Raw genomic sequence first — 15341 nt, forward strand, 5'->3', positions numbered from 1 at the left:
AGTAACTGGCTTAACGTACTCGTGAACTATGTCCGAACACAAACGTGTTCAACTCGGATATGTTCGAAACTCCACTTTTATTTGGGGAATAAAAGTGTGGTCAAATTTTGGTTCCAAAGTCTCTCATTTATGTACAAATAAGTTTCGATTTGCAGAGCCTCATCTGTTAATACACATATTATACTTGGATTAATAAGGACCTTGACTTGATCCAACAAAAGTTTGTGTAAAAGTTAAATCTTTAGCATACTTCAATTCTTGGTTTACCGGATTAAATTATAAGTAGGAGCATACATAGAAACATTCTGAAGCTGCAACTGATAAAATGATTAGGACCACATAGAAACACTTCTACTATGGTAGCTGTTATACACAGGTTGTTCGTTTTGTTTAATTCCGTTTAATTATTTGGGGTTCCCGTTGGGTGCGAATATGAAAAGGTTAGACAATTGAAAAGTGTTAGTGGATCGGTTTAGAAAACCGCTATCGGGATGGAATGCATCTCTTTTGTCAATTGGTGGACGTATGACATTAGTGAAATATGTCCTAGGTAGTATTGGAGTTTATTTCATGTCGCTTTTTAAATGTCGGGGGACGATTTTTAGTACACTAGAATGTATGCGTGCTAAATTCTTTTGGGGGAGGTACATATTCAATACAATCTGCTGTTAGTCTTGAGAAGTTGAGTCAAGACTCGAAAGCATAAAACCAACTAGATATCATAACTAATGAAAGTAACACCTTTTACAAACTTATTGTTAATCCACATCCACTTGCAAAGTTGCAACTGTAAACCAAAGTTTTCTGCTGTTTAGACCTCCTAATCAGCATTTTGAAGCTGCTCGATCTATATAAAATGCGAAGCTCATATATTCAATTCAATAAGGATAAAAATAGATCATTATCTCAAAAAACTAATCACATTTAGCTCAAACATTTACAAGACCAAACTCAAAACATTTCTAACTATATGAAGAATACATAATTAACAAATACAACTGCTGAGAAAAATGAAGCACACAGTGGTAATACATGTTCATACATATTCATTTAACAAGCTGTTTTGGGGCTTTATATAATATGTTCATTGAGATCATGAGCTCATACTTATAAAGTTAAACAATTTTGATGGAACTTTTTTTAAAAGGCAAAGATATATTAACATATAACCATCCATACAAATATACAATAGTGAGGCACAGGGGTTATTTCTGCCCAATACCAAACAACAATACCCGCAGACTTAAAATCAACCGCTAAACTATGCATCTACAGCAAGCTAATCCAATGACATCAAAACGACTCAAAATAAGTCGTCAATCCTTCATGACACGCTACATTTAAAGCCATTTTAACCAATTTACTCTGCTAATTCATACTTGTTCTAATCTTATATTGTTCCACTGAAAATCTCATTTTTGCTGCAAGTTGACCCAAAAGAAATTATATAAGTTATGACTGAAAGAAAGCATATAAATTATGAGTGAAAATAATAACAAGTTCTTAATGCTAAATTATCAGAGCAACTTTTGAAAAAAAATTCATACTTTAAAAATTATATTAATCGGGACTGACCAAAATAATAATAACAATAATCAATTTTGCTAAGCAGTTCAACAAAAACCAACATTTTATTTTTATATAATATCACTTCATATAACTGAAAATTGAAATCTTCCAAATCTTAATACAAGAACAAAAAGTACATAATCAAGAAAAAAAGAAACTTCATCATACTCAGTATAATCCACATTATTTGTCTCAAATCTTGAAAATAAGACCAAATATGATTAAATTTCTTAATTAGGCCTCCTGCAGTTCTTCCTGATCTCTCCACTAGATCCAGTTAACGGCTTGTTATCTCCCATCTTGATCATAGCAGCCGAAAAATCAGAGCTAAATAGACGCGGGTTGGCACTATATTGTCTGACAGTTGAGTCAGCTGAGCCACCGTTAAATAGCTGTTGATCAGAGTGAAGTAAACCCTTTTGGCTCATTAAGTTCTTGTAATAATCGTTGTTGAAGGCGGTTGGAGATTGGACATCGAGTGGTGCCAAATTGTTGTCGCCAGAGCCTACGGCTCTTGGGCAGTTGTTACGCCTTGTTGTAGCAAATGAAGCGTCTAAATTACTGGTTTCGTTGTAGATTCGGGCTCGGAAACTAGTGCACCTTGCCTGCCCAATGGTGTGTGATCCTGTTTTTTTTTTTTTTTTTTTAAGTAATTAAAAATCTCATCAACAAATTTAAACCTCACTAGCAGCATATTAGAAAAAAAATAAAAAACGGTTACAAGATAACCCAGCAATTTGCATCTGAAAAATTTACTCCCTTCCCCCAAGGAAAATCTTTTCCGTTTACCCGTTTTGTCATTAAGAACATTAGACGTGCCTAAATACTTGTACCTAAACATAAATCAAAGTCGTCTCACCACTTTAAATGTCACTGTTTGAAACATAAAAATGGATCCTTATAAACGTTAAATTATCACATATAAAATATAAAACACTATTAAAATGTTATTAATAGAAAAAAAACCCTTCTCATAACAACCTTAACATAGTTAATTACAATTAAAATTTCTTGTCTCAATGATATTCTGCCAGGATATATAAATAATTTGGGCCCATTGAAAATTTTGGGCCTTGTTCCGTAGCGTACTCTACACGTGTTTTGAAGTCGCTTATGTCATAAAAAGTAAAGTCAAGTCATTCAATTCAAGTAGTAAAGAGATAAAAAGTTGTTAAACCTGATAGAGCCACCATGTCTTTAGCCGAAAGGCCAGCGGCACTAAAGGACGAAATGAGGGCACTGAGGCTCGATGTGGGCGGAGGAATGCTGCTGTTAGCTGCAGCCTGGCTCGCGGTCCTTGAGTCACGTCTTCCCAATTTCACATTCCAACTTGGTCCTCCAAGCTTCAAATCAAACACTAATCTTGTTAGTATATCTATATCTATATATATCTATTACATTCACAATATTTCATTGTACTCCTAATTTAAAGGTAAGCAAATTGAAAACTTACAATTACAACTGAATCTCTAGCAGTAATAGCTAGTATATCAGCACACGAGACGACACCAGGACAAGCTTTTTCGACAGCCGACTTGATATTGTCCACCACTTCAAACCCTCTAGCCGATTGGAAGTTAGGAGCAGCTCTCTTTTCGCCGATGAACGAGGATGTATCATCAAGAAGGACTGAACCATCACATCCCTGAAAGAAACAGCATAATAATTTTTAACAAACGTTATCGATTATGTTTAGATAAAGTTGTCAAAAAGACTAGATGCCACATGATTGAGTCACTTGGTCAATGCAAAAATATATGAAAAAGGGATTGTCACCATGCAACATAATTAAATAATGATGATTTTCTAGAATACTACTCAATCAAGCTTATATTTCTTTATCGCTTTTATGTTGACTCATTCCAAGTGTTATAATATCTATCTAGCAAACACCATATGCTTCACTTAAACTTAATTACGACATGCCAAAACATAAGATAACCATTTATCTTTTTAACAAAGTATTAGAAATAGTGGTGGATCTAGGAATGACATTGATTTAGAATTCAAAATGTTTTCTATTAGATGACTTATTTTAATTGTGTCATTCAAAATTTTTACACTATCTAAAGGTGTCACTAGTTAAAAACTCTAATTATTTCCCAATAGATCGCGAATTTCACTGGTAGCACGTGCTACCAGTGAATGGTAAGTACATCCACCCCATACTAGAATATCGATAAACACCGAATGATATTAAGTTTCACGAGCAGACATAACTAAGTTTTAAGAACTAAGGGTTGAGGAAACGGCTACGGAAGTTTAATTACATTGACAAAGCAGTCATGGAAGTGCAAACGAAGTAGGGAAGCGCCCATTCGGGTTTCTTTCGAGATAGCGGATTGAACGGCTGATTTCACAGCTTGGAAAACATGTGGACAAGATTTCGAGTAAAAGTTAGTTGAAAGTTGAGCTGAAACAACTCCTACAAACAACATAACAATTAAAGACTTAACAAGAATAGATGAAGTGAACCCCATATTTGTAAGAAATGTTCAAGTACTATTTGATATAGATAACTAAAGTGTGTTTATTGTTGTGAGAATTATGATTGAAATATGTAAGTTTATATAGAGTGATAGAAGATGTATGAAAACATTGGGGCAGGTTACCTAATCCCGTGACTAGATTGCATTTGCATGGCAATTCAACGTTGTTGAATAGTACTCGTAAATATTAATGAGCAAAAGTAAAAGGGTCTGATTTAAAATATTGAAAAGTGTAAGGGTTTGAATTGTTCTTCAGAAAAGATTGCGGGAAACCACGCATGGCCATTATATTTTGTAACTTTTTATTCGTGTCTTTCTTTTGTTAAACTTCATACTTTTGTGAGGAGGGTTGTTTTACAATTTTGTCAAAGATTCTATCCCCACACGAAGCTATTAAATAAAAAAAAAATTAATGCGACACGTTTGTTTTGTAATAATCATTTTGTTGGCGATAATATTATCTGTACAGCATTTTTATTTATTTCAGTATTCGTGTTGGATAAAAGTTACAATTAAAGTTGTTGATGATACTCGGTAGTTTATATCTAATTTTCTTTAAAAAGATCATATACTATGTTCGTTTCATTTGTAATGTATACAATTCTATTTTATAATGTCTCACTATAATTACCTAATTTATTTATATTTCAGGTACTCAAAATGATTTTTAGTACATCAAGAGTCTTGAAAGTTTTTTAAAACTTTCTGACCAATAGACTAAGAGAACAATCTTCAAAATATATGGAAATTGTTATAATTCTAGTAGTTTAGAACTACCCTTAATGACCTAATATATAGTTGTAGACTTGTAATTATATTTTTATAACAAAAGATAAAGTATACTATAAGAAGTATAGATTGAAGAAATTGTGCTACTTCGATCATTCAATGAGCAAACATGATGATCCTTTTATAGTAATACATAATGGCTAAATTGTAATATTTAGTAGACAATTTGTTTGGCAGATTCACCAAAGTCTTTGAGGAAATAGTATACCTACAATAACACATATAGCCTTTCATTATTTAAATACATCATCCATGATTTCAACGACAAGCATGGGTAATAAGTAAGGTGAAATTGATCATCCATGACTTTATGGCTTGTATTATAACACTCCCCATTGGATGACAATTTTTATTTTCTTAGAGATCAACTAGTACTGTCTCGTTAAAAACCTTGCTAAAGAAAATCCAGTGGGAAAAAACTTTAGCTAAGGGAAAAAGAGTGCAACATGAGTTAACTCCCCCTCAAGTAGACATCACTGAGCTGTTACACCCTTTTAACATGCCTCATGCCAATATTGTGAACATGCGTTCTGAAAATAGCAGTTGGAAGTGCTTTGGTGAAAAGATCAGCAGAGTTTTTGCTGGTTTGAACATATCTCATTTCAATCTGGTTGTTCTTAATGAGATCTTGAGTGTATGAGAAGAATCTAGGAGGTATGTGTTTTGTTCGGTCACTTTTGATATACCCTTCTTTCATTTGTGCAATGCAAGCTGCATTATCTTCATAGATGGTTGTTGGACTTTTATCGCGTTCTAGTCCACAAGAATCAGTAATGAGTTGTGTCATTGATTTCAACCAAAAATATTCCCGAGTAGATTCATGTAATGCAATCACTTCAGCATGATTTGATGATGTTGCAACAAGTGTTTGTTTTTGAGAACGCCATGAAATTGCGGTACCTCCATTTAAGAATACAAATCCAGTTTGAGATTTAGCTTTATGTGGATCGGATAAATAGCCTGCATCTGCATAACCAACTAAATCTTATTTTGATTCGTTAGAATAAAATAATCCTAAATCAGTAGTTCCTCGAAGGTATCGAAATATGTGTTTGATCCCATTCCAGTGTCTTTTGGTAGGAGTTGAGCTGAACCTTGTCAACAAATTAACTGCAAAAGAAATGTTAGGTCTTGTACAATTTGTAAGATACATAAGAGCTCCAATTGCACTAAGATATGGTACTTCTGGTCCTAGGATATCTTCATGATCTTCACAAGGACGAAATGGATCAGTGTCAACATTAAGTGATCTAACAACCATAGGAGTACTTAATGGTTTTGCCTTGTCCATATTGAAATGTTTTAAAATCTTTTCTGTATAAGTTGTTTGATGTACAAGTAAACTATTAGGCATATGCTCAATCTTCAAACCAAGGCAATACTTAGTTTTTTCGAGATCTTTCATTTCAAATTCTTTTTTAGAAGTTGAATGGCTTCATGGATATCTTTATTTGTACCTATGATGTTAAGATCATCGACATAAACGGCTATGATCACATATCCGAATGTTGTTTTCTTAATAAGAACACATGTTCAAATAAGATTATTTGTATACCCTTTCTCTTATTAAGTAATCACTTAATTAGTTATACTATTGTATCAACCCATATAAAAATCTTTGTGATTCAATGTAATACATTTCTTTGGGTTTTGCATTAGATGCTTCTGATACTTTAAACCCTTCATGGATATTCATGTATATATCACTATCAAGTGATTCATTTAAATAAGTAGTAATAACATCCATGAGATACATTTCTAATTTTTTCAGAAATTGTTAGGCTGATTAAGTATCTAAAAGTAATTGCATCCATAACAGGAGAATAAGTTTTCCTCATAATCCATTCATGGTCTTTGAGAGAAATCTTGAGTTACAAGTCTAGCTTTACCTTGTAACTTCATTTTTTCTCATTTCTTTTTCGAATAAAAATTCATTTTTTATCTCATACGTTTCACATCTTTAAAAGTGATAACGATTGATCTGAAAACTTTTCTTTTATTGAGCGATTCTAATTTAGCTCGTATTGCTCCTTTCCATTGAGTCTAATCATGTCTATTTTGACATGCAATGACAGATTTTGTTTCCAAATCATCATCTTTATTCATGATGTCATTGTAAGATTATATGAAAAATCAATATTTGTCATTTTGTTTCGGTTCCATAATATAGCATAATTTATTGCAATTTATGTATTTACATCGTCAATATCCTCTGCAGAAGGAATATTGATTTGTGGTTCTTCTTGAACACGTTCTTTTACCTCATTATCAGTTGATTTTCTTTTTCGAGGATTTTTATCTTTTGAACCAATTGATCTCCCACGTTTCTGGCGTGGCAAAGACTCAAGAGTGACATTATTGCCAGCTTTTGGAATTTCAATTCGAGCTGGAGCATTTGCTGCTGTTATATATGATCTAGTCACTCTTTTTATATCCGTAAATGCATCAGGCAATTTATTCGCAAGTTCTTGCATATGCATTATTTTTTGAACTTCGATCTCGCATTCTTTTGTACGAGGATCAAGATACATTAATTGAGGTTCACACCATGAAACATCATTTTCTTTATTTTTTTTATTTCTCCCTCTAATCTAGGGAACAATATTTTATTAAAATGACAATCAGCAAAACGTGCTGTATAAACATCACCCGTCATGGGTTCAATATATCTTATGATTGAAGATGTTTCATATCCAACATATATTCCCATCCTTCTTTGAGGACCCATTTTAGTGCATTGTGGCGGTGCGATAGGAACATAAACCGCACAACCAAATGTTCTAAGGTGAGAAATATTTGGCTGATGGCCAAAAGCAATTTGCAAGGGAGAATATGTATGACTTGCACTTGGTCTAATGTGAATCAATGATGCAGCATGTAAAATTGCATGACCCCATATAGATACTGGGAGTTTTGTTCTCATTATCAATGGTCTAGCTATTAACTACAATCGTTTAATTAGTGATTCAGCTAAACCATTGCGTGTATGCATATGGGCAACAGGATGTTCATCAACAATCCCAATTGACATGCAAAAATCATTAAATGCTTGAGATGTAAACTCACCAGCATTATCCAGTCTCACCCCTTTAATGGTGTAATCAGAATAATGTGTTCTCAATTTAATAATTTGTGCAAGAAACTTTGCAAATGCCATATTATGGCTTGATAACACACAAATATGAGACCATCCGCTAGATGCGTCTATTAGAACCATGAAATATCAAAATGGTCCACATAATGGATGAATTGGTCCATATATATAACCTTGAATTCTTTCAAGAAACATTGGTGATTCTTTCTCAATATTCTTTTCATTAATCACCATATGTGATTTTCATTAATCACCATGTGTGCTTTTCATTAATCACCACATGTGCTTTTTCATTAATCACCATATGCGCTTTTCATCATATATCCTTTTTACCATATGCGCTTTTAAACATATGCGCCGTGCTTTTCATCATATGCACTTTTCATCATATGCGCTTTTAATCATATGCGCTGCGCTTTTCATCATATGCGCTTTTCATCATATGCACTTTTTATCATATGCGCTTTTAATCATATGCGCTGCGCTTTTCATCATATGCGCTTTTCGGTGCTAAATAGATATTTCTCTTTTTTGGTTATCATTGACTGATAATCATATCCATTATGATATATATCAAAGAAACTTAACAAATTTCTCTTTGATTTGGGAGAAAATAAGGCATTGTTTATCAAAAAAATCGTACCATTTCGTAATATGAATTTTTGCCTTTTCCGTTCCTTATATCAAGTTTGCAAGACCTGATATAGTATTTATAATTCCTTCATTTGATTTAAATCAATGAAATATTTCTTAGATTTGATCATAGTGTGTATGTTACCACTATCTGCAATACATAGGTCCTTACCATTTAATTGATGTTGTATTTCAGCAGGATTCATACTAAAACTTCAAATAAGATAACCAAATAATGAGTTATATTTCAGCAAGATAATCAAATTATATTACATGCAAACAAGTTACAATCTGAAGTACATAAAAGATAACACTTAATAAACATATGCGTTATGGTCTAAAACCATTTATTTATGAGTGATACATAACAAACTAGGCATCTTAGAAAATTTAAACCATTCAAGTCTCAAGGTAGCTCAGGGTTTATTTAATCAAGATTTTTCAACAAATTCACTCTCGTTTTCTTTTCTTTTGGGACTTATTTGTAGAGCTAAATAAGATGTTTATGTATTCAAGAAATACTAGACTGATGGTCCACGTTACCAGATCATTAATAAGAATCTCCAGGATTCTTATAAGAGCGTCTACTAACATCTTCAATTTTATTCTTTCATGGATCGCCGTTATTTCTTGATAATTAATATCGTATCTATCTTTGAGTATTTTCCTTAATACACTTGGATCTTCGATCACATAATATGTAGATTCTAAGGACTCGTCAATATGTTTGCTAAGAAAAATACTTGCCATTGCTTTCTCTTGTTCGAAACAATTGTTATTTTCATTCAGGGTTTCTAAAATACCGATTGATTCGAGATGTTTTTATACATTCATAACCCATGTTAAGTAGTTGTTCCCACTTGATTCTAAAGGAGCAAATTTAAGCCTTTTCAAATTCAACATTTTCTATTATCAAAAGATGAACAACATAAATCATAATCATAATCAACTTCTATTCATAGACAAGTAATAAAATGAAATTAGAATCATTTTAAATTCATAAGTAGCAAACAACAGAATAATGGCATGATTACAAATGATAAAACCACAAAAGCATGATAGAATATAGGTTCACCCCGTGGTATATTAGCAACAATGATGATAATTAGTATGACCAATACAATAGGAAAAATCATCCTTGTGTGAATCATCTTTACAAAAAACTTTTTGAGAGTGGTAATCTGAGAAAATGAAGATTGATTTGTGAAAATGTGAAAACGGAGATGTTTATTTTATATTTGAAAAATATAGTCGTTGTACCGTCGTCAGTTGACGTTAACAACCGTTATGTATATATGATAGTTGTAACGTCGTTAGTTGACGTTAACGACTGTTATGTACTCGTTGTATTAATAATAATTTTAATAAAAGAATTTATTAATTTTAATAAAAGAATTTTATTAGTATAAATACGATTACTATAAATACATTTAGCATAAATACGTTTATATAAATACGAAGATTAAGAGAATAAACATATTATGCATAAATAATAAATTTTAAGAATAAACATTAGTATGCATGAAATAAATAATGATTAATTGCATAAGTAATCATAAATGTTGGATAATATAAATATAAATGTTAGTGAAGTTAATAAGAGTTAGATTACAGAAATATAATTCAGATGGTATAACTGACCATATATAACTTAAATAACATAAAAATAAATGTTAGTGAAGTTAATAAAAGTTAGATTACATAAATATAATTCAGGCGGTATAATCGACCATATATAACTTAAATAACATAAATATAAATGTTAGTGAAGTTAATAAAAGTTAGATTACAGAAATATAATTTTACTTATGATGATAATAATATTTACCTTACTAATAAATAATAGAATATATCGTTAAAGAATTTCTTACCTTGATTAGTGACTTGTGCTTTTATATAAACCTTGATTATACGGAGCACTTCGTGCTGATAACGTGTTATAATTCTAGTAGTTTAGAACTACCCTTAATGGCCTAATCTATAGTTGTAGACTTGTAATTATATTTTTATAACAAAAGATAAAGTATACTATAAGAAGTATAGATTGAAGAAATTGTGCTACTTCGATCATTCAATGAGCAAATATGATGGTCCTTTTATAGTAATACATGATGGCTAAATTGTAATATTTAGTAGAAAATTTGTTTGGCAGATTCACCAAAGTCTTTGAGGAAATAGTATACCTACAATAACACATATAGCCTTTCATTATTTAAATACACCATCCATGATTTCAACGAAAAGCATGGGTAATAAGTAAGGTGAAATTGATCATCCATGACTTTATGGCTTGTATTATAACAGAAATATTGTATTAGGGTTAAATCCCACACCCTTTTGGGTTTAGTATTCCACTATTTATAATAATTACAAGGAATGAAATATGGATACAAGTAAATACATAAGGAAATAAATTTAATACATAAATACACATTCTTGTTGCCTAAGTCTCGGTGGTGACGTGGTGACCAAGATCACCGTTAATACCCCCCTCAAGCGAATAGGTGGCGGGCCAACTTTAAGCTTTGAACGAAAAGACTTAAACAAAGGTCTCGGCAAACTCTTTGTGAAGATATCGGCAAGCTGGAGATGTGTAGGCACAAACTTCGTGTACAACTTCCCAGAAGAGACCAACTCACAAACAAAATGATAGTCGATGTCGATATACTTAGAATGCTTGTGAGAAACAGGATTATAACTGAGAAAGATGGCACTTTTGTTATCACACAAAATAGTCGGACGATCAGGAGGCAATATAAAAAGCTTACGCAAAAGATGCGTAATCCACACAATTTCAGCAGTAGTGTTTGCCAACGCCCGATACTCAGATTCACAGCACGATCGAGCAACAGTTGGTTGCTTTTTAGCACTCCAACTAAATAAATTACCTCCAAGAAAGATAGAATACCCATAATTGGACCGTCGTGTTTCAATACAGCGAGCCCAATCGGCATCAGAATAACCAAGAATGGAAGTAGATGGAGAATGATGAAAAATCAACCCATAATTAAGCGTGCCCTTTATATAACGAATAATGCATTTGACAGCCTGAAAATGATCAAGAGTCGGAGCCTGAAGAAATTGACTAACTTGATTAACCGCATAAGATATGTCCGGATGAGTAATAGTGAGATACTGCAAAGCACCAACAAGCAAGCGATAATAAGTGGGATCATCAAATGAAATCCCATCAGTGGTAAAAAAAAGGCAGTTGGTAGAGGTGTGGAAATAGGCTTACTATCCATCAACTGAGAACGAACTAAAATATCATATGCATATTTAGATTGACTAAGAAAGAATCCCGAGTTTATATAAGTGACTTCGAAACCCAGAAAATAGCTCAGTTTGCCAAGATCTTTAATAGCAAATTCTTGATGAAGACGTTTAATGAAGCCATCATGATGGAAGAATTATTCTCGGTAAGAATAATATCATCAATATAAACGAGTAGATAAATGTAAGACCCTGATCTCAGCTAAGTGGGACGCCGTTCAGACCTGTTGGACGCCGTCCAAATGGTCTGACGGGCCAGCTGGGTAATTGTTTTAAATTAGAAAGGGCATTTTGGTCAATTCACTTGGGGTCGGTTTGGAGCCTTCAAAGCTGACCCATTGATCATCTTATCCTCACTTTACACCCACAAACACTCTCACCTTCAAACCCTAGAGAGAGGAGGAGCTTTAGAGAGAGAGAGCTCCATTTGGAGAGGAAGGAGTCAGATTCTCGCCAAAGCTCGGTTTTTAAAGTTGTTCATCTCGCTCCTAGCTACGTTGTGGTAGTATTGGTAAGTTCAAACTCTGAATTTCAATTGTTATATTTGATATTCGAGTTAGGGTTTGAGCTTGTTTAGTTGTAAAACCCTTTTAGATGATGAAGTGGGTTTATGGTGACTAGTTATTCTTGTCACTTGGCGGGTTTTGGGTTGGTTGATGTTTTGGCCATGTTTAGGCTTTGATATTGGGTTTAATCATTAGGTTTAGTGATTATGGAAGTGTTGGAACCCTTTTGGGAGTATTTGGTTGACTAATTTTGAAATGGGTCAAAATTAGGGTTGGGTGTCAATTTGGGCAAGACGAGTGTGTAACACTTGTGTTCGGGTTTAATTGGCATATTAGGACCATTCTCACTTGTGTTAGTGATTATTGGTTAGTTTGGACGCGGTTTGGTGCTTGGAAGTGCAATGGGTCGAAATTGCACTAAGTGTCGATTTGAGTTGGTTTGTAAATCCACTCTAAGTGTGTTGCTTGTATTGTGATATTGAAATTGGTACATTCCATCAGCGAGTTGCGGATTATTTCGGTAGCATTCATCAAGACGACAAGGTGAGTGTTAATATCCTATGTGCATATGTATGTGTAGGATGGGTGCGGGTCGGGTGAAGTGGTTCTCGGTTATAGAGCTCACTTCACATATTGGTGGATTTGATGGACTTGTGTAATAGGTCCAATTGGCACGATTGTGCGTTTTGGTTGACCACCTTTGGCGAGGTGCACACTTTGTGTGTACGTTATCACATATGCTTGTGATGTGGATTATACAACCCCAATGGCGAAGGGTTGGTATTGAGTTGTGATTGGAGAAGTGGATCACGTGTGGATGCGGATTCACGATGACGCGTGTAGTTCGGTCATCTTATTGAGGTAGTGATCTCGTGTGGTTGCGGATTCACTAAGGCTCGTGTAGTTCGGCCAACCTTGATGTTGTTGTGGTATTGAAGATAGTAATCTTGTGTAGATGCGGATTTACTAAGGCTCGTGTAGTTCGGCCAATCTTCATCTTGGTATTTTGGGATTTGACTTTTGGTATTGGGTTAAGGGGTTAACCTTGGGCGTTGTACGCTTTATTGTTATATATCGCCGTATTATTGTGATGTAGCTGACCCTTCGGGTGTAGCTTGTTGGAGTGGTTCATATCATCGTTGGTGAACTTACTTGTTGATTATTAGCTTGTTATATAGCGGTTGAACGGTATTCTTAGTTTGCCTTATACGTGGATGCTCCGGTATGTGTTATTTGATTATTTGTGTGGCGTGTCAATTTTATGCATATATATGTATGTAGTATATTCTCACTCACTAAGCGTTAGCTTACCCTCTCGTTGTTTACATTTTTATAGATATGCATGGATGCGGTGGCTCGGGTAAGCGTGGGAAACTAGTGGACTTGCGTAGTTGCTTAGAAGACGTGCTTTTGGATTTTTTAGGATTGGGTAGCGTATCCCCAATCACCATGCTCGGTCTATGTTTTGTATTAAAACTAAAATGGGTCAAAATGGCCGCTTGTCGTAATATGGGTCGATGTGGGCCCGGTAATGTAAAACTCGGTTTTTATTATGGAAAACCCTTAGTTTAATTATTATTAACATGTTGTGAAAACCTTTTTGTTTAAAAGTGTTGGGAAGCGGGTTTTCCGCCCGCGTGTATTTGACAAACTGATCAGTAACTTACAGTTCATTTGGACGCCGTCCTGGTTTTCAGAACTGGACGCCGTCCAGATGTGTTGTCCCACAAATTTTTTTTAAGGCGTGTTTTTGGTCGGATAACGGGTTGGGTCGTTACAAGTGGTATCAGAGCATGGTCTAAGGGATTTAGGTGACTTAAGATAGGTGCCTAGACTTAGACTTTTGTGTGTGCTTATTTGTTGCGGGACTTGTAGGATTACGGGTCGGAATGGGAACTTGGTTAGTGCCTTAGCGTGTAGGTGAACTAACTAGGATTGTGGCTTGTATTGTGTCATAATTCTTTCGTGTGTGTGTCACGTAGAATTTTCATTGTGTTGGTTTATATCATCGAGCGAGGCGGTCGTTGTACTAATGAGTCGATACGGCGTGTGTGCGTAATAAGGACTTGCAAACCTTATTACGGATGCAAATCGTGTCTAACAAGTGATGTACGACGAGTGTTGAGCAAGATGAGGCGGTGTTGTGCGTGTGGTTTTATATGTTCGTGGACTAATCGTTTTGCATTCTTTAGAATGACGACGCGAAACGAGATCGAGACGAATGACGAGGAGTTTAACGCTAGAGTTGCGGCCGTCGTTGCGGAGCAAATGAGTGCGTTTCGAGAAGAAATGGTTAGGAAGTATTCCGAATCTCGGAGTAGTAGTGAAATGGAGCGTTGCATAAGAGCTTCATGAGGACTAAACCCCCGATGTATGATGGGAAACCGGATCCTTTGGTTAGCACAACGTGGATCTCGGATGTCGAAGGGTGTTTTCGTACTATTGAATGCCCTCCCGAGAAGAGGACAAGACTCGCTACTAGTTTGCTGCGAGGTAGGGCGAAGGATTGGTTGGATGGTAAGATTGATCTTGTCGGTGGTGAACCATTTATGGCGTTATCGTGGGACGAGTTTAAGGAAGAATTCTTCGAGGAGTTCCGGACTTCAGTCGATTTGATGGAATTGCGTACTGAGTTGCGAAATTTGCAACAGGGTTTTATGGATTTGAATACTCTCAAGATGACCTTTATGGCGAAGGCTCATTTTTGCCCAGAGTATTTGGGGAATGATCATTTGTTTATGGAGGATTTCTATCAAACTTTGAATAATGACTTAAAGAACAAAATTAGCAGAGGTCATGCAAAATTGTTTGCGGAATTATTCGTCGTGGCTAGAGGTTTCGAGTCATATTCGCGATCAAAGATTGGTGAACCTTCAAGTAAGAGAAGGGTTGTTTCGTATGGTGCTCCAAGTAAGGGTGCAAATGTGAGCACGGGTGGTACACGGACGAGTATATCGGATTCTAGTGCGTCTAGGTGTTACAATTGTG

At 34.6% G+C, this 15341-nt stretch overlaps 1 protein-coding gene across 1 annotated transcript; it reads right to left on the reverse strand.

The window, feature by feature from the left end:
- Nucleotides 1–1579: 1579 nt before the first annotated feature.
- On the reverse strand, nt 1580–4094 carry LOC139893466 (peroxidase P7-like). The gene is made up of 4 exons (XM_071876631.1): nt 3840–4094; nt 3023–3214; nt 2747–2912; nt 1580–2194 (listed from the first exon to the last, which is right to left on the reverse strand). The coding sequence occupies exons 1-4, from the start codon at nt 4047–4049 to the stop codon at nt 1800–1802; spliced, it is 963 nt and encodes a 320-aa protein (XP_071732732.1). The 5' UTR covers nt 4050–4094; the 3' UTR covers nt 1580–1799.
- Nucleotides 4095–15341: the final 11247 nt, after the last annotated feature.

Source organism: Rutidosis leptorrhynchoides, chromosome 2 (assembly GCF_046630445.1).
Source record: "Rutidosis leptorrhynchoides isolate AG116_Rl617_1_P2 chromosome 2, CSIRO_AGI_Rlap_v1, whole genome shotgun sequence".
In the NCBI taxonomy this organism is placed as follows: domain Eukaryota; kingdom Viridiplantae; phylum Streptophyta; class Magnoliopsida; order Asterales; family Asteraceae; genus Rutidosis; species Rutidosis leptorrhynchoides.

Excerpts from the sequence above, each read along its gene's own strand:
- LOC139893466 (XM_071876631.1), bottom strand. The coding sequence starts at position 4,049 with ATGGGGTTCACTTCATCTATTCTTGTTAAGTCTTTAATTGTTATGTTG. Across the intron at positions 3,215-3,839 it reads TCCATGACTGCTTTGTCAAT|GGATGTGATGGTTCAGTCCT; the intron begins GTAATTAAACTT and ends TGTTTCTTTCAG. Across the intron at positions 2,195-2,746 it reads AGACATGGTGGCTCTATCAG|GATCACACACCATTGGGCAG; the intron begins GTTTAACAACTT and ends AAAAAAAAACAG.